The following is a 27,914-nucleotide window of genomic DNA, read 5'->3' as shown; positions in this document are numbered from 1 at the left end:
GAAAAAGCACTGATTCTGCTCTGCCCACCAGGCTGGAGAGCCCAGCTTCTCCCTGCACACTCAGGGGAGCAGAGTATCTGCCTACCCTGTGCCAGCCTCTCAGCTTCTGGTCCCGGTTTACTTTCTGCCTTTTACAACCCACGAGAGTCAGGTCCCTTGTGTTCCAAACTGCAGGCATGCAGTCTCAAAAGCTTTGTCCCGCGGGGACGGCGGAGGCATTAGGCTTGCACCACCGAGGAGCACTTACTCATGCAACATCTTATTTCCACCGCCGTTGTGTTTCTAAAATTACAAAAGCATTTCTCAGGGCTGCACGGTTTTGCGGTAGCTTTTGTTCCCTTGATGCTCTCAGCAGGTAGGACAGCGCTCTCTGCACGGCTCTGCCCATTTCACTTGAAAGTCAGCAACAACACCACAAGGCAGAGCTTTGCTTTAACAATGTGTTCCCGAGCCTGAGTCATAAACACTTCAAACCACCCCCACAGCCTGCGGCTCGAGCCGGGCAGGCTCGGCGTGGGCGAGCGCACTGGCGAGGGTGAGCTGCACGTGTGAAAATGCGCCTCTGCATGTGAGAAAGCAGCACCCTGGGACACTGATCTTACCTCTCTGCGGACCACTCTCCTCTCTGGGAGAGCTCCTTGGCTCGACCTGTGCAGCTCAGCATCTTCGTGGTGGCAGACACGGCCGCATCCTGCGCCTGGCAGGGAGGCAGAGCCTTCCTTGTCCGGAGTGAGGAGGACTCTGCCTTGACATCGAGTGGCTGCTGCAAGTGCACGTCTGAGCTGGCTGGGGATTTGACAAGTGAAGGTACAGCTTCTGTGGGGTTCCAGGGGGAGCTGATGTGGGGGAAATGGCCTGCCCTGCGGGAGGAATGTGGCCAGACCCTGCCCACAGAGGCAGGAACCCTGTCAGGGCTCACAGTGCAGCATGAACTAGGAGTTCGCAGGAGTTCCCAGGCTTTCTGCTGTCAAGTGGAGAAATCTACTGCTCTGCAAAGGTCAAGCTGTGTCCAGCATTTGTTCCCCATGCCAGGCTGCTCCCACAATGAGATCTCAGGGATGTGTGGAGTAGGCCTTTGCCTGAGCTCCAGAGCACTACAGGAGCACGCTGGAGCCAGCCTGGCACTCCTGCCTCAGCACCAGCAACCACCAGGCGCAAAGACCCAGTGTGTGAAAGCCAGAGCAGGCAGGCAGAGTGGCAGCAATAGGCAGGGAGAGGGCAGGGCGCACAGGCAGGTCCTTGCCACAGGTCACTCCACAACAAAAGCCCCTCTCTCCCAAAGAAGACCTGGAATCCAGCTTGGACTCCTTATTCACAGAATTACAGAATGCTTTGGCTTGGAAGAGACCTCATTTGTTCCAACCCTCTGCCATGGGCAGGGACACCTTCCACTCTCCCAGGTTGCTCCAAGCTGTGTCCAGCCTGGCCTTGGACACTTCCAGGGATGGGGCAGCCACAACTCCACTGGGCAACCTGTGCCAGAGACTCACCACCCTCACAAGGAAGAATTTTTTCCGAATATCACATCTGACTCTGCCCTCTGTCAGTGTGAAGCCGTTACCCCTTGTCCTGTCACTCCAGGCACTTGTGCAAAGTCCCAGAACAAGGTCAGTGCGCATGGGAAGCGTGGATACACCCATGTGGATACATGGATACATTTTTCCTTTATATTGGAAGATCTGCAATTTCCAGCCTCCTTCAGCCTGTGAGCTCCCAAGAGGTCTCCCATAGCAGTGCAGACCTCACCCAGTGTTTTAACCTGGCAACAAGAAAGGTGTATTTCAGTTCCCCTTCACATTCCTTTTGTAGCCCAGAGCATCCACCAGTCTCGGCATCACAAACCAAAAATTACTCCTGCGTGCAGAGCGGTGGGAGCCCAGATCCTTGGCGCTGGCTGTGTGGGAGCAGTGTTCCCAAGGCAGCCGTGCTCACAGCTCACAGCCAGCACTGCTGCAAGTGCTGGGCAAAGCAAAGCAGAGGGAGAAATTGGCTTCAGAGGACAGAAGGCACTGGAAAAGGCTGGCAGGGAGGCATGGCACCACCACTCTGCCCGCTAATCGTCTGTTTGGCACATCTAATCCCATCAGGCAGCTCTTCAAAAGCAGATCCTGTCTCAGTCCCTGAGACTGGGCTTATCTGCAGCAGCCAAGCCAGCAGAACAGAGGCAGTGCTCCCTGCTCCCAGTGGAAGCATTAAATTGGTGTTAGTGTCTCTGAACCACATCCTGTATCCAGGGGGAACTGAGCACCCTTTCTGCAAGGTTCATTACAGTGCGGCATCTTCAGCTCAGCCTTGCCTTGTCCAGTGGGGGTTAATCTAAACCACCTGAATTTCACAGGCTGAGTCAGAACTTGGTTAATAAGGCACAGTACGAGTGAATCAGTGGCATCTCTCCTCACTGCTGTTTTACTGACATCCCAGATAACAAATATCACTCATGCTGGACCACAGCCAGTGCGGTGGGATCCAAATCCCCATCTCCCACCAGCGTATCTTGGCATACGTCTCTGTAAGAAAGCAAAATACATCTCTCCCCACTCAGGAGGAAAGGGGAAGCTCAAAAGGAAATATCAAGTCCTGATTTATATATTTTTTTTCCCTAGGCCATTTTCTACCCACTTACCACACAATTACATTTGGACAGACACAAGGTACTTTGGAAATTGTGTTCAGCACTTAATCCTCTGGCTCTTTGGCACTCATTTACTCCCCAGGTGCACAGAGCAGCATTTGCTGCTCACAGACTAGAAAGCAAAGAGCTGACCAGCAGTTACCTCTCCAAATAGCTGAGCAGCTCCTGCTTCCTGGCTAAGTCAGTGCACAATTATCCCCGAACACAGGGAAGCTTTATTCCTGCCCTGCTCAGCTCCTCCCAAAGCCTCTGTCGTGCCCTCAGTGCCTCACAGGAGGCAGCGGCACCCACTGGAGCCCGACAGGATGTCACGATTGCCAGAGCAGCATGGGGAGCTCACAGCCCGCCCCTGTGTGACAGCAGGGCTCAGCTTGGTGCTGGAAAGGCAGATTTTGGTGAAAAGCACCAGTCCCAGTGCTAATCGCTGCTGTACATTGGGAGACTTGCTGCAAGCAGTGAGCTCTCCAGTAACGCTCTGTGCCAAGGCCTGGAATCTCACCGAGGGGCTGGAATGAAAGGATGAAGCCTCTTCCATCGTTAACTGATCTTTTTCTATCAGTTGCTTAAAAATATGTTTTGAAAGAAAAGGGAAATACTCATCAACACAGCAGCTGTACTGCATGTTCTGTTGCAGATATTCAGCAAAAGGCCCAGAGAATCCAAAGCTCTGCAGCTTGAGAAACAAGATCCTGTTGGAATTCCTCACTGCAAAGGAACTTCCCCAGAACCTTCTCCTCCACTGCAGAACCATAAGATCCCTGTCCAGTCAGCCCAGGGCTCAGGAATGTGTGATACCAGCAGCTTCCACCCAAGCCACGCTGGCTGAACAGGGCTTTCTCAGGGCACTGTGACCTAGAGATGGGCTGCTAAAGCAAGGAAGCCCAACTGGAAACAAATAAAGTAAAACACAGTCTAAAGCCAGCAAATAGGGATAATTTTTTTTTTTTTTTGGCACAGCAGCAAGTGGCAGCATTTGGATGTGTTCCACCAACAAGTCCTCCAAAATTTCACCTCTCCTTCACTGCTCTAAGCATGGCCAGAGGCTCTTGGCTTCCCCTTAGCACAGCTGCCTTCTCCTGGTGGAACCGGACCCAGGACTCAACAGACACCAAGATCGATGAGGCAGGAGAGAACCTGTTGCCACCGTAGGCCCCATAAGCAATAAAAGAGTTAATTTAAGGAGGAGTCATTGAATGTACCTGAGTAAATAAGAACATCTGGAATCTATTCAGGAACTCCCATGGCTGGGACTGACAGGCTCAGTACAGACAAGACAGAACAGTAAATAAGATAAGCATTGAGGAATGTTGTAAATAAGTCACAAAATGATATATTAGTAAATGGAGAGGTGCTTGATACTGGAGGTGTTCCACTGCCAAATGTGGGGGCCTCTGGCATCGTTAGTGTCGTACTACTCTTGTTAGACCTGTGAAATTGGGAAACATGGGACTCATTTGGAAAAACTGCTCACAGGTAACTAGAAAGGATTTCACCTCCCATTTCTGTGGAATCCTGCAGGATTCTGGCAGCCCCATCACCTGGCCTGCACCTGCAGCGAGCTGCTCCCTTGGCTGGAGGGTGTGTGTTTGTTTAGCTGTCCATCAATGCTGCCCTAGGAGCACACTCAGCACTCTGGAACCCATGGAAGTCCCCAGGTGATCTGCAGTGACAATGCCACCAGCTCCCAGGGCCATTGTGCCAGCCATGTGTGGTCATGCCATGTAGTGCAGCACGTGTACCACGTACCTGAGCGAGGAAGAGATTTGCAGCTGAACTCTCAGCAGACATCAAATAACTTTAGTCTTTTTTCCTTCCCGAGGTAAAATGAGACTGCCCAAAGCAGACCATGAAGGTGGCAGGGCAGTGGTACCGCGTTCAGAGGTAGGTGAGGAGACCCAGCTCTGCAGGATTCAGTGCCTGTGTGCCATGGCTGATTCTGCTCACGCCAGGCAGAGCAGTGATGTGTTTGTGTACGTGTGCCTGCAGGACAGGCACAGAAACACACAGCTCAGAGAAGTCTGGTCTGAGTCTCACGGCATGAGAGGAGCTGTCAGGCTTTTCTTTCATGGGGATGCAGCTGGGATGCCAGGAAAGAATCCTGCTCCTGGCAGCAGGCACAGCTGAGAAATGTGGGCTCCATCTCCCAGCCCTGCCTTGTCAGACACCCTACCTTGGAGGAGGCCACGTTTACCACACGAGCACCAGTGGAAACTCACAACTTGGTAAGAAAAGCAACTTCATTGCTTAATTAAATCTCTCATTTAAGAGTACCAGTCTCCATCTAGTTCACCAACAAGGCCATTCAGAAGCAGTAAGGGGCTGGCCCTCCCTTGCTTCCACAGCTCAGCAATCCTTCATTGGAGGTACCTTGAACAGCAGACTCCAGCACAGACAGCAGCTCCTGCCCAAGGATTAACACAGGTATCACAGCTCCTCCCCTCCTGGGGCTGGGCTTTGAAGAACACCACAGCATCTTGCTTTATGTGACTGTGACATCAATCCCCTGAGCACATTTTCCAATCTAACAACAGAGTAAGAAGAAACATCAATTCAAGGTCCTTTTTCTTGGTAACAGAGGATCTGTAAAGCAGAGCTGCTTTCAAAAGAAAATCTCCTGACTGAACTTCCAGATAACATCCCAGGAGCAGACTGATGTCCTTTTAATCACTCCTCTAAGTCAAGACACAGGGAGCTGAAGACCTACCCAAGAAGCAGAAGGTCACGTTTTCCTTCTGGAAGGATGTAGGGTTGTCCAGCAATGAGAAGCAAAGCCCAAATGGATTATCACCAATTATAACAAAAACAATGAAAAAAAAAAAAAGCTCTACATTTCATTTCCAGACATCCTCCAGTAGTGCTGCTGTGCTCACTGGGATTTCTTTCTCTGTATCTTTTATGCTGCTTCCATTTATTTGCCAGCTGAGCTAGTTGAGTCTGGGGCCAAAACAAGCCAATCAAAACTTGCTGCTTCATGCTGTTAATTTTCTTTTACCTGAGCAGGCAGCTGAAGGTACAGCTACAGCTAGAAATGGGTGTTCCTAAACCAGGGTCACTGAAAAACTACGTGGCCCTGGGGTAGCAGAACCTCCTGGGGTAAGCAGAGCACTGAGCACCTAAGAAACAGAGACCAGGAACCATCCCAGAGCAAAAGCAGCATTACAGAGGGGGAGGCAAAGTTCCCAGGAAGTGGTGTGAAATGCTATCAGAAAACACAGGAACTAAACCTTAGCAATGAGGACATGTGGAAGGAAAGAAGAGGAAACAAAGAACTGCATATGAAGGAAAAAAAAGCCCAGGAAGTCATACAATTACCCAACTGAGGAAAACTGTTAAAATGAAGCATTTGGAGAAAACAGTTGGATACAACTTGGTGAAAGACATCAGCCGCAGACAGAACATCACAGTCCTGAAACTGAGCTGTATCTAAGCCAGAAATTGAAAAGGAGTTTTCATGTGAGATGTGGAGTACTGCCTTAACACTGGGGTGTGAAAGGCCAAGAACACGGGCACAATCTCCTTGTGGGAGAATGATTAATTTAAAAGAAAAGGAAAATTTTGCAGGGAAAAATTTCTCAGGCAAAGAAGGAGAAAAAAAAGCTTTTTTGTGACCATAAATATCAGTTTTAGAAATGCCCAGTCTTGGCCTATGACTTTGTTAGAACACAGAAATGGAATAACAAAGGCAAGAGATTTTACTAGAGAGGAAGTCAAACTCACTAATAATCAAAAGCTACACAAGTGTCAGAAATAAGGATTTTTCTACTGCAGTGGCACACCATCAAATAGAATCATGGAATCACAGAGTGGTTTGGGTTGGAATGGATGTTAAAGCTCATTGTGTTCCAACCCCCTGCCACAGGCAGGGACACTTTCCACTAGATCAGGTTGCTCCAAGCCCTGTCCAGCCTGGCCTTGAACTCTTCCAGGGATGTGACTGTGCAAGTAACAAGGTGATTTTCTTGACAAAATCACTGTGTCTGTTTCCTTCTCTCTTTTTTTCCTGTTCTGGTGTATTACCCCTTCTCATTAATTAGATTATCATTTTTACTTTAAAGCTTATTTTATTTGAGAGTGAAACACTTCACCAGCTCACCGGAGACAGTTTAATACAGGAGATTGTATGTATGTCACTTCCAGTTGTTTCCACAGGCTCTTTTGTCAGATTTGGAAGAAGACAGTTTTGTCTTGGTCACTGATCACCCCACAGCACTCGCTCAGGCAGTGGGGCAGAGCTGATCTGCTCACCGGGAGATAAGCACTGCTCATTACTTACAAAAAACGAGAGAATCAGAGGCAGGAGGAGCTGGCAGCGGTGCTCCAGAGATGCTCACGGACACACCGGAGCACAAGGCGCAGCTCCCAGCAGGAGTCGGCAGAGCTTCCCAAAGAAGCCTTCGAGGGAAAGCGGCTTTTCTGCAGCACTGCCACCCTCCGGCTCCAGGGAAAATTCCCTCTTCCTGGCAGAGAAAAGTCCTTGAGCCCCTGGGTTTATCCCCTTTCCCTCCCACCGGCCAGAGGAGCACTGGCAGCAAAGCTGGATGTGAAAGTTCCCATCGGTGAGCAGAATCTGCACAGCAAAACCTTGGGGGAGTTGCTGTCTGGCTGCCAGCCCTGAATTTGGGGTCACCATCGTGGCCAGTTCATCCAAAGACCACGGACACCAGCTGGGCACCACCTCAGTGCTCTGATACCCTGGCTAACAAATGCAGAAGCGGGAGACAAGGAGCTTGCACCCTTTCTGTTGGATAAACTTTCTTTCTGGGTCTCGGGGTGCATCCTGTCCAGCACTCTGGAAGATGCTGTCCTAAGTCCCCAAAATGGCACACGTGAAGATCAGGATTCAAGAACTCCACAAGGCAGTTGTGACTCTAGCTCCAAGAGGAATTCCCTTTCTCAGTTCTCCCTGAACTGGTTCACACAGGTTACTCATTGGTTATAAATACACCAGCAAGTGATGCACAGGCAGGTGAACCCCAAGCTCTCCTCCCACAAAAAATAATCTTTAAAAATGCTGCTGAGAGGTAGAATCTCATTTAGAAGAACACAGCTCAGCACAGGAAGTCTGCTGAAAGGACAACCCTCAGTGAACACGATCCAAAATCTGAGACCAGATGGCAGCTGTTATTAGAAAGGGTCGAACGCTGTTTTCCTGTTTGTGGGCTTTTAATGGCAATTTTCACAATAATTTACAAATTGGTTGTTACGCACACTCTACATCCATTTAGTAATGAAAAATATCAGTTAATTCAGCTCTCAGCTGAGAAACTGCTGTAAAAATGCCCTTGCTGAGGGTTGCTCTCTGCTGCTGCCGGTTTGTGTTCCACCGGCAGCCAAGCGAGTTCCTCACGCTGAACCTGCCCAACCTGCCGGCCCTCCCCCGGCTGCTCCCGAGCTCCCTCTGCTCGCACCGAGGGGAGGACCGGGAGGTTTCCGAGGGCTGAGGGGGGCGGAGTGACGGCGCAGCGGCCGCGGGGCTCAAGCGTGCCTAAGGCAGGATGGGGAGGGAGCGTTCCAGCCCTCGGCAGGGCAGCAGCGCAGCCCTTCCCAAGGACCCCGCTCCCAGGGAGCCGGTGGCTGCAGCCCACGACTCAGCACAGCTCTGGGCTCTGCTCGGAAGCCATGAACGGAGACAGAAGCAGCTGAGATGCAATGCAAAGTGCCGTGGCACAATACTCCATGGCAGCTATGCCAGCGCTACCAGTGCCTCCTGTCTGGGCGTGAGGAATTCACCCACAGGATTCTGTTCAAAGGAGGGAAAGAGATGGAGACCTGAGCCCAAACCACAAACAGAACAGATCAACGCTGGAGAATTCCAGGAGTTCAGCTATGTTAGTCCTCAGAAGAGGAGAGGAAATACATCAAAGGGTACTACAGCCTTGAGTTTTTCCACCCGAGCTGTTGCAGTCATCTCAATAATTCACCTCTCAGGACAGAACTTGCTTTCCAGTAAGACCAACTCTGCTTGCCTTTTACTTCCAAACACTTCAAGCTGATTCAGCATTGTGCCTTCTTCGAAAGAAGAACTCAGCAGCAGGCTTTCTCAGAGAAATGCAATACAGCAATTTAAACCTCCAGCCAGTCTGGCCTGTCGGAAAAAGCAAAGGCAGAGCAGGTGGGGACTTCAATGAATGCCCCAAGAGTTCTGCTGAGGGAAGGAAAGTCAGGGATTTCTCTCCAGAAAAGCATGGGAAGTGTTAAACCTTGCACGTCACAAGTCAGAGTTTTCCCCACACTGAGCTCTTTCACAAAGACTTCCCCCACAACGCTCTTACACGAGTGTAACCATTACCCTGACAGTAAGATCACCCATTCTCAGATAGTTTATATTTAATGCATGGAAAAAAAGGGAGTACTTTCCAGCAGTCCCTGGAGGGAAGAGAAAGGACTGTGGTGAGCAGTCCACTAACAGAAACTGCCCCCTGGAGTTCCCTTCCCCCTTGCCTTCCTCCCCTCTCCCAGTGCAGTAACTCAATCCACAAGGTAACTGAACTCTCCTGGGGGAATCTGGGGCACCAGAGGCTGCAGCTCCTTTCCAAACGAATTCATTTCGTTTATTTATTTTAAAGTCCACTGATCATCATCATCATCACAAAAAAACCCCATGGGAAATGCAACTAAAGAGAAAAAGTCCAACCAAGGCCTAAGAACCCAGAGCTACGAGCAGATGCGGGCCTGCGTGGCACGGCGCCGGCGCACGCGCGGGAGGAGACGACCCCGCGCGCCACGGCTGCGTGCCCAGAGCTGGGGTCCTTTATGTCAACCGCTGAACGATGACAGCGTTGAGCAGGTTGGCTTCTTTCAGGGTCTGGTTCTCGTCAGTCAGCTCTTTATTGGGGAAAGTGGTCATGAGGACGAAACTGGTGGCAGCCATCGCTGGCCGAGCATCTACTATGAAGAGCCGGATGTCGCGGATCCTGTCCAAAGGGATCAAACACACAGGGTGATGCTGTTACTGCACAGCCTGGACAAATGACTGCTCTGCCCAGAGTCTGCAGCCCTGCGTTTGTACTCCTGCTCCCATCACAGGCCACACCAGGCTATTCTGATTTGACCTGTTCCTGTTTAGTGAAATAGCAGCAGCTGCTCTCTGGGCTACAGACTCAGCTCAGTGTTCTCTGTCGGTGTTGTCAGGGGGTTATCTCAAACTGAAAGCTTCCAAACCCTTTGCAATGACAATTAACAAACTGACACTTTCTGAGCTCATCACATGCAGCAGAACCCAGAGGATTTCAGCTCCCATGAGCAGCCACACAGTGACACAGGATCCATCTCCTGAACTCAGTCACAGGCAGAGGTTTTTGTAACTCTTTGTCCTGAGCTTGACCCATATAGAAACTGGAGGAATAAGTATAAGTTATGAGATCAGGAAGGTGAGAAGGATTTCAAGAGATTTCAAATGAAGCAGTGCCGTATCTAAGTCAATTTTGCTCATTGAAAGGAACAGAACTGTGATAAGAGCATCCCTTGGTGCTCCATTCAGCACAGAGAACAGCCCCACAGAAAAGTCTAAATTGAGTCAGAATAGCCGAACCAGGTTCCTAATTATCTGCCAGTTTCCAAAGCCTTTAGAAGAGATTCAGTTTTTTAGAGGTGACACCAAGGAAAGTTCTGCTGATAACACACTCCCAGGTGTCAGGTCACTGGCTATAACCTATCCCCATCTGGAAAGCAAAAATCCTACCCCATAGTAAGCAACCCTCTTAAAACCACCACAACAATTTAATTCCCTTTCACTTCTATAGGATGCCCAGAGCTCCTGTGGCAGGCTATCCAGGACTTTAACACTTGCTCCACCAGTGCCCTGTCCTGCAGGGCCATTTACACCTGTGCTCCCTGTTGTGCTCGTACCTGTGACTGTGGTTGAACTTCTGGACCAGGCGCCCGCCATCAGCGAGCCGGATCTGAATGTTGGTGACGGGCTCCGACTCATCGATCACGATGGCAGAACTGGCTTTGGCTTCATTCTCTGCCTGCTGGGCTGGAGAGCTGGTGCCCATCACCTGGGGCGCGTTGCTGCCAACAGGGAGATGCAAGGTGAGCTGTTAGAAACCAAACTCACCCCGCTGCAGGGAACCAGGTCAGGCGGAGAGCTCACCACCTGCCAGGCCCAACTACCAGGGCTCCTCCACAAGCAAGCTGGAGGTCGGAGTTTTTGAGTCAGCCAGTCAGCAGGAACTTGTCTAGAAGTCCAACTCTACCATGCCCTTTGGTACCATGGGTCCTCACACACAGAAGTTAACAGGGGAAAGTGTGACTTGGAAACATTGCTCCAATGCAACACACCCATGGAGGATCCAAACCAGGGATCCGGCTCCTGGCAGGGGGAGGCTGGGCCAGCTCACAGTATATGTCAGTGAGCCTTGTTTCCTTTGAGGAACACCTCCCATCCCACAGGCACCCAGTGCCTTTCTTTCAGAAGGATGAATCAGAAGGCTCCACCTCGCAAGGCTCAGGTGACTCTCTCACATTACATGTACTTAACCAGTGTCACCATCTTCTCACCTGCCCAGCTTCTGTCCTTCTCCAGTAAAAGCTCTGAAGACACTTTTAGGTTTCACATACTCCTCATCACGGTGATCTTCCATGTCCAGGTTCACCTGCCCGCCCCGGGCTAACCTGCGCAGCTCAGCTGGGACTTCCCTGCAAAGACAGTGTTCTGAGGCAGCTGCCTGAAGCAGCAAGGCAGGAATGTGTAGACAAAAAGACCAAGATCTCTGGAATTTCAGGAATCACACACAGCCTTGGCTTAACTGACAGGGCAGACGCACACCTCCCCACTGACAGACACAAATTAAAGGTTACTTCCTGCCCCTCACCTGCAGTGACACAATGCATCAGAAATTCTCCACACAAATATGGACATGCTTGCTTACTTCAAACTCTCAAGGCCCCACATAAACCAAACCCACTGCCTGTTTACCTGAACCAAATGTTCCATATTAAGAGTAATTAATTTCTTGCAAGAAAGCTCAGGTGGAATGTGCTATGGATTCAGAAGCCTGGATTCCACAAACACTCATGATTCAGAAAACAGCTGTCCCTTTTCTCCCCTCTCACTACGTACCCTCTGCGGATATCATCGAGGAACTGGGCATTGGACGGATCCTGGTAGCTCCTCAGCTCTCCACTATCCAAACTAAATCCACTCTTCCAGAGCTTCAGTACAACATGCACCTGCAGCAGCCCCAAAAGAACAATCAGCCTCACTGAGCATTTTGGTGACAACAAAAACAGAAGCAAAGGGAAAAGTTCCAGATGGGCAAAGGAGCTTCAAGGTGCAGAAACATTCCAGCAGGTTTCTCTGAGCTAAGGGAAAACCCAAAGCACTGGCTTTTATGTCATGATCAGGTATCAATTCCTAGAAGGTGGCACCATGGTCCCCTTTGGGCTAACTATGTCTGAAGAGCCAGGAATGTGCTGGGCGAGGAGCCTAAAGCAGGCTCCCACCACAGCCACAACCTTGTTTGGTCACAAACCAAGCACAAGGGAATCTTGAACCGAAGCTGGCAGCTCCCATCTATGGATATATACTGGCTATATATAATAATGGATAAAGAAGAGTTGATTTCCCAATGCTCTTTGCACATTATTTTTCCCAATCTGCACTTCTAAGAAAGGCTCAGCTTCTTAATTAGAAGATCACTAGAAAACTGCTTACCCAAGACCTAATCATCTATTATTTTCTTCTTGGAAATCCCACAGGAAGCAGGATTTACCATATTTCTGTCCTTGTGAATTTCTATCAAGCTTTGTAACTCTCGGGGCTAGCAAGCTCAGTAGCTGGAGCAGAGAAACCCCTGGAGTGACAGCTACAAAGCCAAGCAGAGATACTCACATCCTGAGAAGAGTTCGGTCTCCTCTCTCCTGCCACATAAGCCGACTCCTCCTCTGGAGTAGCCCCAAGGCGATACCCTCCCCCTGCAAAAGGCTGTGCGAGAGAGGCAGGCACAGGGTTACAGAAGCACACAGACCCAAAGAGCTGCTTCCCTGTCCCCACCACCCCTGTGGGTGAACAGGGGCTTACATGGCATCAGCAACATCTCCTGCCCTGCAGGCAGTGACAGCTTCAGCAAGTTAGTAAGTGTGGCACAACAGAGCGGCTTTTCTCGCCACTGTGACACACGAAACGGAGCTGCACTAAGAACAGAGTCCAGACCTAGCTGCTGAGGTAATTCCAGGACTCCTCAGTACCAAACAGCTGGCACAGTGGAACCTTAACTGAAACAGAAGGAAGAACTCCCTCCTCACCTTTGGCTTGCTCGTCTCACCACCGCTCTTGGCCGTCCGATCGACCGCCACTGCGCCGTGTTCCTTGGCTCCCTTGAACAGATCCTCCACCAGCTCATTGGGACTCTTCTTCCTCGGAGGACCCACGATCTGCTGGCCGCTTCTCTCTGAGCCACCCGCATAAAACCTAATGGAAAGCACCCGGCTCCTGGTCAGCCCTGCCCAATGCCTCTGCAGGAGCCAGTGGGTTGGATCAGGGCTCACCTGCTCGTGTTTGTGCAGCTCAGTGAAACCCCTTGAATCTACAAACGCTGGCTACCACCAGTGAGTCCCACTGCAGCCACATGCACGTGCTGCAAAGACTTTCTTTTTATGTCAATTACTGTAAATTACCCGTGGATCGATAGCAATCAAGTGGTAACAATGCTCAGACCTGGGAAGAGGAACAGCCCAGAGGGACAAGCCCAGTTTTAAACAGCAGCACCTGCTCGATTACCCAGCTGAGCAAGGCTTCCAGCAAATCTCTGACCCCCCAGAGCAACACCCAGCTGGAATTTTGAGGGAGGGCACACGTACATGCCACACAAAGATGGATCTCAACTGGAAGCAATGGATGCACAGTCAGTGAAGTGCAATTAAGCACTTCTGGAAGATTGGGTTTATGAGCTTCCAGATGGCTTGTAACACACAGAGTGAGCTCCCAGCTGCCTGCAGACCATGGCCCATCCAGGCTGAGCCACCCCTTCAGATACATCAGTTCCATTCCATTTACCTTGCTCATCAACCTTAAGGCTATTTAACTACTCAGAGCTGACATTGTAGGAGACTGTCCTACTAACACTCCACATTCCGCCTGGAAAGGGGCCCTTACGTTTTTATTTCTGACTCCACACTCCATGACTTTACCCTTAAACAGCACTTAAGGGGAAAAAGAACCCAAAACCCCAACCAAAATACACCCCAAGCAGTAAGAAAACCAATCCCTGCATAACTCCGACATTTCCATGCCCTACAGACACAAAGGAGGATCTGAGCTGTTTTCTATTCTTAACCCAGGGATTCCACATCCTACTTCAGGCTTTCTCTCAGTGCTGAGAGCTGCTGCTTACACAGCTGAGCACGTGGTTGTACACTGACAAACCTGCCCTGTCAAACCTCAAATGTTTCGTTACAGGAACTCCACATCCACGTAAACCTGTTTCTTTAAAGAAGCCGTACGCAAGCAGCAAGTCCTCCCAGAAGGAAAGTAATAAACCCCCAGCGTTTGAGCCTCCACCCCAGACTTACCGCTGTCCCTCCTCCTCTTCATCATCCTCCTCCTGCGCATGCACAAGGTCTCTGAACGAGGTCACCCGATGGTCACTGCAAAAATCCAGCAAGAAGCACGTCAGCCTCGAGACACATTCTCAGCTGGAACATTCCACACTGCAGCAGGCTCCTTCTGCTCTGGGCTCTGTCCACCAACACCTGACCCCAGAGCACTTTTCCTTCAGGACAAAGGCAGCACCTCCTCTTTGGAACTGGACAGAATTCCCTTACTTCAAAAAGATTTGGTTAGGTACAATTCCCATTTTTTGTTTTGTAAAATGCTCAGCTTGGTCAGCTCAGGCATGGCACAAAACAAGAAAATATTCTCAGAGATATGATCTGCTTAAATGAAAGGTCACCACCAGACTGTTTTTAATGTCAAAAGATAAATCAAGCTTTTCTTAAGCAAGGAGGCAAGTGTTCCTAACTGATCTCTGGCTCAATTGTGCAATAACACCCATGCTTGTGATGTAGAAACGCTCAGGTTTTCACAATTTCCAGAGAGCCACCCAAGGTGAAGCAAACCTAAACAAAGAGCTACCTCTCCTGAAAATGAACACAATCAGTGCTTTGGAGAGTGTGTGTTTTGTCAGCTTTTCAGCCTGGAGCTGAAGCTCCCTCCTCACCTGGCTCCAGTGCCTCTGGATATGGAGCTGGGTGTGGGCTGGGGAAGGGTCAGGATGTCTTCATCACCCCCGTCCTCATAGAAACTGGCAAGTGCAATCTGGAAAGGAAAACCACCAAAGCTCTTCAGGAAAAACGTGCACAAACAACCCAGCTGAAGCATCTGTCACGTTGGACGTCCTAAGGCACCTCACACTAAAGACACTTCATGTCACTCCCCCTGCTGCAGGTCCTGGCACAGATGAGGCCTCAGCAGGTTGTGCTATTTGGCTGTGTCATGGCAGGACACTCACTGCTGCAAGGGTGTCACCCTCCCTGTCAGGGAATGCCAGGGCCCTTCTTCTGCAGCACTTATGCAAGAGTTATGCCAAAACTACTGCTCTGAAACAGCAGCTTTTGTGCCATCCACGAGCACACTCGGAATTTAACACAGCCAATTCGAGGGGGAGCAGGGATAGGAGCAGGTCAGAATGGTGGCCGACTCCCCCACAGTCTGTTTGCTGACAGTACTAACAGCACAGCCCTGACAAGCTCACCAACATTCCAGGAAAACCTACATAACCCCGGCAAACCCCAGACCCATCGTCCCTCACCTCGCGCTAGAAAGTGAACGACAGAAGCAGGAGGAGCCTCAGTCTCAGCCAGCCCGCGGCCCCACCGCAAGGGCTGAGCTCGGCGACGGACGGGGGCGAGGCCTGAGCCTGCGGGACACAGACCTCCGGCCCAGCGCTGCCCCCCGCCAGCGCCACGGCCTCCGGAGCCGCGGCCCCGCCGATCCCCGCACCGGGCCAGGGAGAGCGGAGGGCAGCGGCAAAGGTACCTGGAGGTCCCAGCCAGCGGACTCGAGGAAGAACCGCGCTCGCTCCTCCTCAGCGCCGGTCACGGCCACGAACTCCCTCAGCGCCTCCTCCCTGTCCGCCATCTTGCCGCGGTGCAGCGCCCAAACCCCGCCGGGCCGCGCCGCACCGCCCCCGCGTGCGCCGCCAAACCCGCCCGGCCGGAAACATCCGCAGCGACCCGCGGCGCCCGGCCCCGCACAGCGGCCCCTGCCGGCCAGGAGGTGGAACTGCACCGCGCCCGGTCCCGGCGCGAGCACCGGGAACTGGGAACCGGGGAATCGGGCATGGGAAACTTAGCATCAGGCACCGGGCATCGGGAACCGGACACCGGACACCGGGCACTAGGCACCGGACACCGGAAACGGGGCACCAGGCACCGAGCACCGGCCACCGCGCACGGGGAACCGAGCACTGGGTACTGAACACCCAGCACGGGGAACCGGGCACCGAGCACGGGGAACTGGACACCGGGAACCGGGCACCGGGCACCAGGCACGGGGTACCGAGCACCGAGCACGGGGTAATGGGCACAGGGCACGGGGTACTAAGCAATGGGCACGGGATACCAAGCACCGAGAATGGAGTACCAGGCACGGGATACTGAGCATGGGGTACCAAGCACGGGCACCGGGCACTGGGTACCGAGTACCGGGCTCTGAGCACCAGGCACCGGCTATCAGGCTCTGGGTACTGAGCCCTGGGCACCGGCTGTCAGGTGCCAGGCATTGAGCACTGGGCACTGAGCACCGGGCCCTGGAAGGGGCAGCACCGAGTACCAGGCATCGAGCACCGAGAAACAGGCACCAGGATGGGCAGCACTGAGCCCTCGAGTGGGCAGGACCGCGCACCGGGCACCGTGCGTGTAGCACTGGGTACTGAGTCCTGGGGATGGGCAGCGCCAAGCCCCGGAGCAGAGCGGGTGTAAGGCCACCAGCAGGGCCGGGACTGGCGGTGTGGAGCAGCCCACAGCAGCCTCTGCATCCTGGTTCGTTTATTTCCAGATTCACATGTCACTGCTGGCAGTGGCCACACCCTGAGACCTGACTCGAGGATCCAGGAACTAAGACAAAGCAGGACAGGGAAACATCTCCGATGCTTTTCTCCTCATGCGCCTGAAGAGGAAGAAGAGGATCCCACCGAAGAACCCCTTCTCCAGCAGGATACAAAGCAACAGGAGGAGGAGGCTGGACGGAAGGTTCGCACCTGCAATGGGGAGAGAGGATGTGAGCGACCAGGGCTCAGGGAGAGGGATCCCAAACCCCCACAGGGAGCCTTTTCTGGGATTGCAAGCTTCCACAAGGGGTGACACCACACAGTCACCCTGGCAGGCACACCATTGCAGCAGCTCTGACACACCCTCATACATCTGGAACCCCTTGCTCAATCCTCCCTGGCCTGGGTTGGAGGTCCACAGGAAGGCCGAGTAGCTGGCAGGTGCCCGGCCATCATGCACCACCACGCAGGAGATAGTGGACCCGTTTTTCTCCTCAGTCGCTTGCACCTCCACCTGGCTTCTCAGCTCAAACAAGCCCCAGTGGAGCTCCACTGGCCGGGAGATGTTCTCCACCTTTATCTCACTGCCATTCTCCAGCCAGGAAACAGACACATTTGCTGGGTAAAACTTCTTCACGAGGCAGGTGAAGGTCACGGTCTTGTTCACCTCAACAGGGCTCGGCTCAGCGCGCACTTCGACGCTGGGGGGAACTGGGAAGAGAGGCAGAGCTTGGTGTTGGGTGTCCCCAGCTCTGCTGCCCACAGGGTGCCCTGTTCCTGCCCCAGGGACCCCAGCCCCACAGGAGCAGGACACCCCAGTGCAGAGTCCCCCAGCCCTCACCTCGCAGGACTCTGCTGAGCGGGTACCTCCCTTGCAGTGGGACCAGCAGTGTGGGGTGCTGCACCTCACAGATGAGCTGCGAGCGGACGTCATCCTCCTGCAGGGTCACCATCACTGTGCTGGATATGTTGTAGGTTTTCACCCGCGATTCGGTGACCTGGGGCGGCTGAGCAACCATGGGGTCCTTGTTCTTGAACCATTTCACCCCAATCTCTTTGGGAAAGAACCCTCCGGTTGTGCAGGTGAAAGGCACCGACTGCCCCGGCTCCGCTCTCTGCTCAGGCCCAGACACGAGTGGAGGGCTGGGTTTGGCTGTGGGGAGAAGCACGGGGCAGTCAGACCGGGCTCTGGCCCCTGCCCAGCCCTGGGCCTGCCAGAAGCAGAGTCTCCTACAAGGGATCCCATGGGATCCTCTCCTGGACCAGCCCTGAGCCCCTTTCCCCATCCCTGCTCTACCTGAGCAGAGCCCACGGGGCTGGTTCCCATCAGGAGCTGCTCCAGGAGCCCCACTCACCCTGCACGGACACCTCTGTGCCACTGCCCCACTCACCCTGCACAGACACCTCTGTGCCACTGCCCCACTCACCCTGCACGGACACCTCTGTGCCACTGCCCCACTCACCCAGCACAGACACCTCTGTGCCACTGCCCCACTCACCCTGCACAGACACCTCTGTGCCACTGCCCCACTCACCCAGCACAGACACCTCTGTGCCACTGCCCCACTCAATGTGCACAGACACCTCTGTGCCACTGCCCCACTCACCCTGCACGGACACCTCTGTGCCACTGCCCCACTCACCCTGCACGGACACCTCTGTGCCACTGCCCCACTCACCCAGCACAGACACCTCTGTGCCACTGCCCCACTCACCCTGCACAGACACCTCTGTGCCACTGCCCCACTCACCCAGCACGGACACCTCTGTGCCATTGCCCCACTCACCCTGCACGGACACCTCTGTGCCACTGCCCCACTCACCCAGCATGGACACCTCTGTGCCACTGCCCCACTCACCCAGCACGGACACCTCTGTGCCACTGCCCCACTCACCCAGCACGGACACCTCTGTGCCACTGCCCCACTCACCCTGCACAGACACCTCTGTGCCACTGCCCCACTCACCCTGCATGGACACCTCTGTGCCATTGCCATGCAGAAACACCTCATCCACACCAGTGTATGACTTAACAAACTTCACACAGTAGTAGGTGCCCGTGTCCTCAGGCTGAACGTTCCTGATGTGGATGGTGAAGTCTGTGTTGGACCCAGCCACTGCTCTCATCACATGGGATAAGCGATAGGTTTTCTGGTCATAGATGGTCTGGAACCCCCTGTCCCAGCCCTTCAGCCACTTCACAGGACCTGGGCTAGCAATTCCTGACGTGGTGCAATTCAGGGTGAGCGTCTCCCCCGCTGCCACTGACACCTTGGTCTGGGGCTGCTGCAGACTGAATCCTTGACCCAGCTGGGCACCCACACCTGGGAAGAGCAGCAGGAAGGTTTGGAATTGACAAGGGGCCCCAGGGCTGGGGCGCAGCACGAGGCATCATCAGAGCCCGGCCCTGAGCCTGGAGCAGGGGACAGAGAGATATTCCTGTTCCTTGTCCTCCAGGTTGCTGGGGACTGCAGGATGAGGAGAGCCCAGACTCTTGCTGGAGTAAACTGAATTTCATCTGGAGACAAAAGCAAGCTGGAAGGGAAGCAGCAGGACGAGATCCCTGGATAGCCATGGGCACAGGGAAGGAGTGCCAGGCCAGCAGTGTGGGAAAGCATGCATGGGAAATGTGATAGAGCTGTGCAGGCTCCACATACCTGGGTCTCTGCAGAGCAGGAGCAGCATCAGGCACATGAGAGGCAGCTCTTGCATCACCGGAGCCATGGGTATTCCAGGTCTTGCTCCCTGATGGCTGGGCTTTGCTCAGCTGGATTCCTCTCCCTTGGACTCTGCTGGAGAGGGCTCAGCTGACTCAGCAGGACTGGGCTTAGCTTATCAGCGTGCTGGACTCTTACCCAGAAAAGGGGAAGGAAAGGGACCACCACCAGCCCAGTTCCTCCATGCAATCACGTCCTGTTTGCTTCTCAATTCCAACGTCATCTGACATCCTGACACTGGTCCATAACAGCGATGTCCACCCCACTTTCCTCTCAGAGGTGTGCCACGCACCTGAGCAGCCAGCACGAGGGACCCGGGACCCAGCGCGCTCCCGCACACATGGCCAGCCTGTGGCTCAGCACCCTGGGGCGCCAAGGGGACGCCCAGCCCTTGCCAGCAGGATCGGGGTGCGGGATCGGCGTCTCCCACGGGTCGGTGGCACAGAGCAGTGCCCGGGATATACCGAGCGTCCCACATCCCGAAGCCCCGGTGCTCCTGCCGCTCACCGAGCCGGGAGGACGCAAAGCCGCTCCCTGTCCCGAGCCCAGAGCAGCCGCTCGGTGCCAGGGGAGTGATGCCCGGCGCGGGCTGGGCAGGGCGATGCCCACCGCGGGTGATGCCCGGCGGCTCTGCCGGCCCCCGTCCGCCCCGGGCAGGTAGCAAAGCGTTAATCACCCGCTCGCCTCCGCTTCCTGTCTCGCTTCCCCTTTTCCTTCCCAAAGTTTGGGAAGAAGCCATGGCCTCGGCAGCAGCTCCGCTCCTGTCCGGACAGCGAAGCCTCGTCCAGCGGCAGCTCTTGGGTGAGTGGGAAGTGGGGCCCCCCAGAACCTCTCGGGGCTCCCCTGCCCCGCCGGCCACATCAACGCGAGCGGGCGGCAAAGCCAAACACCGGGCGGGGCGGAGGGTGGTCCTTCCCCGAGCACCTTTTGGTATCGAACCGCCCCGGGGGTGCAGGGCATCCCCAGCCGCGGGGATGGGCAGAGCCGAGTCGAGCCCTGCCGAGGCGCTGCCGTACGCCTGGGGGTCTTTGCGCGGGAGAGATTTGGCGACTGGAGGGGTTTTGGGGAGCAGGAGGGATTCTGGGACAAGGAGGGGTCGGGGCCCTGTGCTGAGCTATGAGGCTGCACGTCCCTGCCTAGAACACTGGTTCCTGGCTGGCTCCTGGCTGTGAACCCCAATTCCTCGTGGAGCCCCAGTGATCCTGGCTGGTGTGGAATCGAGCCATGGTGTTAATGTTTAACAGCACTCAGGAGTTTTTCCTGCCAGGAGTTCCCCTTGGCTCCCTCTGCACCTCTCTGGCATCCAGGCAGCTGCAGCACCTCCTGCAAAGGACAGAACTGGATGCAGACTTATCAAATCATAGAATCACAGAACCGTTTGGGTTGCAAAAGCCGGGTATCGGGAACTGGGCACCAGGCACAGGGAACCAGGCACAGGGAACCAGGCACTGGGAACCAGGCACCTGGAACCAGGAACCAGACACCAGGCACTGAGCACCGCGAACCAGCCACTGGGCACGGGGAACCGGGCACCAGGCACAGGATACTAAGCACTGAGAACGGAGTTCCAGGCACGGGATACCGAGCACTGAGCACGGGGTACCAAGCACTGGGCACTGGGTAGGAATACCGAGCACCGGGCTCCGAGCACCAGGCACTGGCTATCAGGCTCTGGGTACTGAGCCCTGGGCACCAAGCACTGAGCACTGGGCACTGAGCACCGGGCCCTGGAAGGGGCAGCACTGAGTACCGGGCATCGAGCACCGAGAAACAGGCACCGGGATGGGCAGCACTGAGCCCTCGAGTGGGCAGGACCGCGCACCGGGCACCGTGTGTGTAGCACTGGGTACTGAGTCCCGGGGATGGGCAGCGCCAAGCCCCGGAGCAGAGCGGCTGTAAGGCCACTGGCAGGGCCGGGACTGGCGGTGCGGAGCAGCCCACAGCAGCCTCTGCATCCTGGTTCATTTATTTCCAGATTCACATGTCACTGCTGGCAGTGGCCACACCCTGAGACCTGACTCGAGGATCCAGGAACTGAGATGGAGCAGGACAGGGAAACATCTCCGATGCTTTTCTCCTCATGCGCCTGAAGAGGAAGAAGAGGATCCCACCGAGGAATCCCTTCTCCAGCAGGATACAAAGCAACAGGAGGAGGAGGCTGGACGGAAGGTTCGCACCTGCAATGGGGAGAGAGGATGTGAGCGACCAGGGCTCAGGGAGAGGGATCCCAAACCCCCACAGGGAGCCTTTTCTGGGATTGCAAGCTTCCACAAGGGGTGACACCACACAGTCACCCTGGCAGGCACACCATTGCAGCAGCTCTGACACACCCTCATACATCTGGAACCCGTTGCTCAATCCTCCCTGGCCCGGGTTGGAGATCCACAGGAAGGCCGAGTAGTTGGCAGGCGCCCGGCCATCATGCACCACCACGCAGGAGATAGTGGACCCGTTTTTCTCCTCCGTCGCTTGCACCTCCACCTGGCTTCTCAGCTCAAACAAGCCCTGGGGGAGCTCCAATGGCTGGGAGATGTTCTCCACCTTTATCTCACTGCCATTCTCCAGCCAGGAAACAGACACCTTTGCTGGGTAAAACTCCTTCATGAGGCAGGTGAAGGTCACGGTCTTGTTCACCTCAACAGGGCTCGGCTCAGCGCGCACTTCGACGCTGGGGGGAACTGGGAAGAGAGGCAGAGCTCGGTGTTGGGTGTCCCCAGCTCTGCTGCCCACAGGGTGCCCTGTTCCTGCCCCAGGGACCCCAGCCCCACAGGAGCAGGACACCCCAGTGCAGAGTCCCCCAGCCCTCACCTCGCAGGACTCTGCTGAGCTGGTACCTCCCTTGCAGTGGGACCAGCAGCGTGGGGTGCTGCACCTCACAGATGAGCTGCGAGCGGACGTCATCCTCCTGCAGGGTCACCATCACTGTGCTGGATATGTTGTAGGTTTTCACCCCCCATTCAGTGACCTGGGGCGGCAGAGCACCCATGGGGTCCTTGTTCTTGAACCATTTCACCCCAATCTCTTTGGGAAAGAACCCTCCGGTCGTGCAGGTGAAAGGCACCGACTGCCCCGGCTCCGCTCTCTGCTCAGGCCCAGACACGAGTGGGGGGCTGGGTTTGGCTGTGGGGAGAAGCACGGGGCGGTCAGACCGGGCTCTGGCCCCTGCCCAGCCCTGGGCCTGCCAGAAGCAGAGTCTCCTACAAGGGATCCCATGGGATCCTCTCCTGGACCAGCCCTGAGCCCCTTTCCCCATCCCTGCTCTACCTGAGCAGAGCCCACGGGGCTGGTTCCCATCAGGAGCTGCTCCGGGAGCCCCACTCACCCTGCACGGACACCTCTGTGCCACTGCCCCACTCACCCTGCACAGACACCTCTGTGCCACTGCCCCACTCACCCTGCACAGACACCTCTGTGCCACTGCCCCACTCACCCTGCACGGACACCTCTGTGCCACTGCCCCACTCACCCAGCACGGACACCTCTGTGCCACTGCCCCACTCACCCAGCACGGACACCTCTGTGCCACTGCCCCACTCACCCTGCACGGACACCTCTGTGCCACTGCCCCACTCACCCTGCACGGACACCTCTGTGCCACTGCCCCACTCACCCAGCACAGACACCTCTGTGCCACTGCCCCACTCACCCAGCACGGACACCTCTGTGCCACTGCCCCACTCACCCAGCACGGACACCTCTGTGCCACTGCCCCACTCACCCAGCACGGACACCTCTGTGCCACTGCCCCACTCACCCTGCACGGACACCTCCGTGCCACTGCCCCACTCACCCAGCACGGACACCTCTGTGCCACTGCCACGCTGCAACACCTCATCCACACCAGTGTATGACTTAACAAACTTCACGCAGTAGTAGGTGCCCGTGTCCTCAGGCTGAACGTTCCTGATGTGGATGGTGAAGTCTGTTTTGGACTTATTCATTGCTCTTGTCACACGGGAGGAGGGATCCTTTCTTGTCTGGTCATAAATGGTCTTGTTCCCTCTGTCCCAGCCCTTCAGCCACCTCAGAGGACCTGGTTCAGCGGTTTCTAACGTGGTGCAGTTCAGAGTGAGCGTCTCCCCCGCTGCCACTGACACCTTGGTCTGGGGCTGCTGCAGAATGAAGCCTTGACCCAGCTGGGCACCCACACCTGGGAAGAGCAGCAGGAAGGTTTGGAATTGACAAGGGGCCCCAGGGCTGGGGCGCAGCACGAGGCATCATCAGAGCCCGGCCCTGAGCCTGGAGCAGGGGACAGAGAGATATTCCTGTTCCTTGTCCTCCAGGCTGCTGGGGACTGCAGGATGAGGAAAGCCCAGACTCTTGCTGGAGTAAACTGAATTTCATCTGGAGACAAAGGCAAGCTGGAAGGGAAGCAGCAGGACGAGATCCCTGGATAGCCATGGGCACAGGGAAGGAGTGCCAGGCCAGCAGTGTGGGAAAGCGTGCATGGGAAATGTGATAGAGCTGTGCAGGCTCCACATACCTGGGTCTCTGCAGAGCAGGAGCAGCATCAGGCACATGAGAGGCAGCTCTTGCATCACCGGAGCCATGGGTATTCCAGGTCTTGCTCCCTGATGGCTGGGCTTTGCTCAGCTGGATTCCGCTCCCTTGGACTCTGCTGGAGAGGGCTCAGCTGACTCAGCAGGACTGGGCTTAGCTTATCAGCGTGCTGGACTCTTACCCAGAAAAGGGGAAGGAAAGGGACCACCACCAGCCCAGTTCCTCCATGCAGTCACGTCCTGTTTGCTTCTCAATTCCAACGTCATCTCCTGTCCTGACACTGGTCCATAACAGCGATGTCCACCCCACTTTCCTCTCAGAGGTGTGCCACGCACCTGAGCAGCCAGCACGAGGGACCCGGGACCCAGCGCGCTCCCGCACACATGGCCAGCCTGTGGCTCAGCACCCTGGGGCGCCAAGGGGACGCCCAGCCCTTGCCAGCAGGATCGGGGTGCGGGATCGGCGTCTCCCACGGGTCGGTGGCACAGAGCAGTGCCCGGGATATACCGAGCGTCCCACATCCCGAAGCCCCGGTGCTCCTGCCGCTCACCGAGCCGGGAGGACGCAAAGCCGCTCCCTGTCCCGAGCCCAGAGCAGCCGCTCGGTGCCAGGGGAGTGATGCCCGGCGCGGGCTGGGCAGGGCGATGCCCACCGCGGGTGATGCCCGGCGGCTCTGCCGGCCCCCGTCCGCCCCGGGCGGGCAGCAAAGCGTTAATCACCCGCTCGCCTTCCCTTCCTGTCTCGCTTCCCCTTTTCCTTCCCAAAGTTTGGGAAGAAGCCATGGCCTCGGCAGCAGCTCCGCTCCTGTCCGGACAGCGAAGCCTCGTCCAGCGGCAGCTCTTGGGTGAGTGGGAAGTGGGGCCCCCCAGAACCTCTCGGGGCTCCCCTGCCCCGCCGGCCACATCAACGCGAGCGGGCGGCAAAGCCAAACACCGGGCGGGGCGGAGGGTGGTCCTTCCCCGAGCACCTTTTGGTATCGAACCGCCCCGGGGGTGCAGGGCATCCCCAGCCGCGGGGATGGGCAGAGCCGAGTCCAGCCCTGCCGAGGCGCTGCCGTACGCCTGGGGGTCTTTGCGCGGGAGAGATTTGGCGACTGGAGGGGTTTTGGGGAGCAGGAGAGATTCTGGGACAAGGAGGGGTCGGGGCCCTGTGCTGAGCTACGGGGCTGCACATCCCTGCCTAGAACACTGGCTCCTGGCTGTGAACCCCAATTCCTCGCGGAGCCCCAGTGATCCTGGCTGGTGTGGAACCGAGCCATGGTGTTAATGTTTAACAGCACTCAGGAGTTTTTCCTGCCAGGAGTTCCCCTTGGCTCCCTTTGCACCTCTCTGGCATCCAGGCAGCTGCAGCACCTCCTGCAAAGGACAGAACTGGATGCAGACTTATCAAATCATAGAATCACAGAACCGTTTGGGTTGCAAAAGCCCTCAGAAATCCTCGTGTCCAACCATTAACCCAGCATTGCCAAGGCCACCACTAAACCATGTCCCCGCGTGCCAAATCCACATGCCATTTAAATCCCTCCAGAGGTGGTGACTCCTCCACTGCCCTGGGCAGCCTGCTCATTTTTCAGATTTGCCCCTTGTTCATTTCAAACTGGTTTTTGAAGAGTTTTCTTCCTCCCAGTGCCTGCATGTTGTCTCTGCCATATCCCAGGATATTTCTCAGCTGCAAACTGGGGGACACTGGGGCTTCTCTGCCTGTGAGTCAGCCCTTGCCTCACCCCATCACTCATCCGTGAACCCTCCTGTCTTTGTGCTCAGATGTCGGTGCCCAGCTGGGTCAGGGCTTCAGTCTGCAGCAGCCCCAGACCAAGGTGTCAGTGGCAGTGGGGGAGACGCTCACCCTCAGGTGCACCACATCAGGAATCGCTGGACCAGGTCCTGTGAAGTGGCTGAAGGGCTGGGACAGTGGGAACAAGACCATCTATGACCAGACAACAAAGGATCCCTCCTCCCGTGTGATGAGAGCAATGACTGAGTCCAACACAGACTTCACCATCCACATCAGGAGCGTTCAGCCTGATGATGCTGCCACCTACTACTGCGTGAAGTTTGTCAAGTCAGACAGTGGTGTGGATGAGGTGTTTCAGCGTGGCAGTGGCACAGAGGTGTCTGTGCATGGTGAGTACAACCCAGTGGGTCACTGCTCCTGGGGACCCCGACCCGTAACCCCCACCCTGCCAACAGCGAGGTCCTGCTCTGCCCCACACCCACCACCCTCTCCTGCTCTGCTGTCTCCACAGAGAGAGCCCTGGTTTCCAGAACGGGGGCTGTAGCTGTAGTGCTCTGCTTCCTCCTCCTCCTTCTCCTCGGCCTCTTCGTCGCCCTTTGCGTGTACAGGAGGAAGCGCCAAGGCGGGCTGGGCAGCCCGTGCCCGGCCAGGACAGTGGCCATGGGCAGCTTCTCGTCCGTCCCTCTGCGGTGCTGCACAGGGACCCCCGGCACACCCAGGTTTGTACTCAATGCCTCTTCCTTCTGCACCCTTAAATGAGCAAACTGTCTTGTCCACCTGCTTTATCTTGGCTTCCTTTCTTGTCTGGAGATGCAACCTCCCCCAGAAAAGGTCCTTTACTCACAGGTGCACTGTTCTGTTGGTTCTCTCTGCGTTTCACGGAAGTTTCATGGCAGGGAGCGCACAGGGAGCTCCCTGCAGCACCTGGCCGTGTGCCTGAGCCCAGCCCAGACGTGCAGACAGCCCTTTGTCCCTGTTCTCTACCTTCAGCGGGGGCATCTGCTGAAATTCGGGAGGGGAATTGGGGGCTGTGCTGGGTGGGGAAAGGAACTGGCTTCCTTTAGTTCTGATGACCATCCTTATCCTTCCCCCTACAGTGAAGTCCTGGAGGCAGAGAGCTCCCACCTGCCCAGCCAGGTAAGGGTGAGCTGTGAGTATGGGGAAGCACAACTTATGCTGATGTCCTGGCTGGCAGGAGCGCTGCAGGACTCTGAGTCCAGGGGGGACCTCGGGTGGACAGCACCTCTGCACTGTAGCACAGGGCCACCTCTGCAGCTGTGGCATCACCAGCCTGGCTTGTACCTGCTTCTTGGCGATGTCCTGTGCAGGGCCTTGAGGTGATCTCGGTGATCCTTGCGGGTCACTTCCAGCTCTTGACGTTTTGATTTAGGGTTATTTTTGCGAGATTTTCCTTGCGGCAGCACTCCCCATTTTCGTGCACTTTTGCAGCAGAGCAGCAAGGAGGAGAACGACATCCACTACGCCGACCTGCAGCCCCTGCCCCCGGCCCCGCGGCGCGGCAGGAGCCCGGGCACAGCCCTCACCGAGTACGCCAGCCTCAGGGTAGCTGCCAAGTGACACGTGGCACCGCTGCCTGCGCGGCCAGGCCGTGTCAGCGTGGAAGAAGGGACATTTCTGCAGGGCACAATAAAGGAGAAGTGGAGCTGTTTGCACGGCACACCCCCATCTCAGCTCGGCACACTGTGCTCGCCATGCTTGCATCTCAGGAGCTCTCCCAGGACCTGGAACCATCTCGATCACAGGATCAGACCACGAAGCCAAGCACCTCTGCCTTGTGCAAGCTGTTTGGTGCTGATGACACCAGGAGGACCTCACACACACCTGTGTGCACCAGCATGGGCCTCCACTGGCCCTTTCTCAGCCCGCAGGTCCATAATTGGTGTTATCTTTTCACCATCCTCATTAAAGCCAGCAAACAGCTTTCTGTCCAGTCCTGCTGTGCTCAGAGCAATAGTGCCAGTCCCACAGGGTCCTGGGGGGATGTGTGCCCCACACAGCTCCCCCTGTGCTACTGCTGAACCCCTGGTCATCTCCCAACTCCCACCTGCCCCAGGCAGCTCCCCCAGGCAGGGAACATGCCCGGTGCCATGAAACCTGCATCTCCTGGCAAGGCAGCAGGAAGCTCTCAGGAACGGCCCCTGGTGCTGCTGCTCCAGGCTGAGGCCCAGCCCTTGCTCACTTTTCCCTGCCCTCAAGGGGCTCATGATGATGTTAAGGCCAGGGCAGCTGGTACCAGCTGGCCCTTCTGCCCCTTCCCCTGCTCCGTGCACATCTTCAGCTCCTGGGCATCTGCTCCTGCACATGTGCCCCGTGCTAACC

General features: G+C 55.6%; 3 protein-coding genes across 4 annotated transcripts; 1 reads left to right on the top strand and 2 right to left on the bottom strand.

The window, feature by feature from the left end:
- Positions 1–9,158: 9,158 nt before the first annotated feature.
- NSFL1C (NSFL1 cofactor) lies at positions 9,159–15,747 on the bottom strand. Its single transcript, XM_040080116.1, has 9 exons — positions 15,612–15,747; positions 14,794–14,891; positions 14,147–14,221; positions 12,881–13,046; positions 12,468–12,560; positions 11,697–11,806; positions 11,135–11,272; positions 10,481–10,645; positions 9,159–9,546 (listed from the first exon to the last, which is right to left on the bottom strand). Exons 1-9 carry the CDS (start codon positions 15,711–15,713, stop codon positions 9,384–9,386), a joined length of 1,110 nt encoding a protein of 369 aa, XP_039936050.1. The 5' UTR covers positions 15,714–15,747; the 3' UTR covers positions 9,159–9,383.
- Positions 15,748–16,647: 900 nt separating this feature from the next.
- Positions 16,648–23,961, bottom strand: LOC120760266 (uncharacterized). Its single transcript, XM_058422749.1, has 10 exons — positions 23,824–23,961; positions 23,131–23,490; positions 22,149–22,460; positions 21,671–22,018; positions 21,322–21,517; positions 19,281–19,375; positions 18,591–18,947; positions 17,465–17,776; positions 16,987–17,334; positions 16,648–16,833 (listed from the first exon to the last, which is right to left on the bottom strand). The coding sequence occupies exons 1-10, from the start codon at positions 23,888–23,890 to the stop codon at positions 16,691–16,693; spliced, it is 2,538 nt and encodes an 845-aa protein (XP_058278732.1). The 5' UTR covers positions 23,891–23,961; the 3' UTR covers positions 16,648–16,690.
- A 644-nt stretch (positions 23,962–24,605) lies between these two features.
- Positions 24,606–27,515, top strand: LOC120759973 (signal-regulatory protein delta-like). Of its 2 annotated transcripts, XM_040079771.1 has the most exons (5): positions 24,606–24,684; positions 25,604–25,963; positions 26,086–26,293; positions 26,672–26,711; positions 27,024–27,515. In XM_040079771.1, exons 1-5 carry the CDS (start codon positions 24,621–24,623, stop codon positions 27,150–27,152), a joined length of 801 nt encoding a protein of 266 aa, XP_039935705.1. In that variant the 5' UTR covers positions 24,606–24,620; the 3' UTR covers positions 27,153–27,515. The 2 variants fall into 2 exon arrangements, with proteins under 2 accessions (XP_039935705.1, XP_039935704.1); XM_040079770.1 differs by lacking the exon at positions 27,024–27,515 and having other exon boundaries at positions 26,672–26,995.
- Positions 27,516–27,914: the final 399 nt, after the last annotated feature.

This window comes from Hirundo rustica, chromosome 16 (genome assembly GCF_015227805.2).
Source record: "Hirundo rustica isolate bHirRus1 chromosome 16, bHirRus1.pri.v3, whole genome shotgun sequence".
In the NCBI taxonomy this organism is placed as follows: domain Eukaryota; kingdom Metazoa; phylum Chordata; class Aves; order Passeriformes; family Hirundinidae; genus Hirundo; species Hirundo rustica.
The sequence above is the reverse complement of the archived record's forward strand: the minus strand, read 5'-3'. Positions and strand labels throughout refer to the sequence as shown.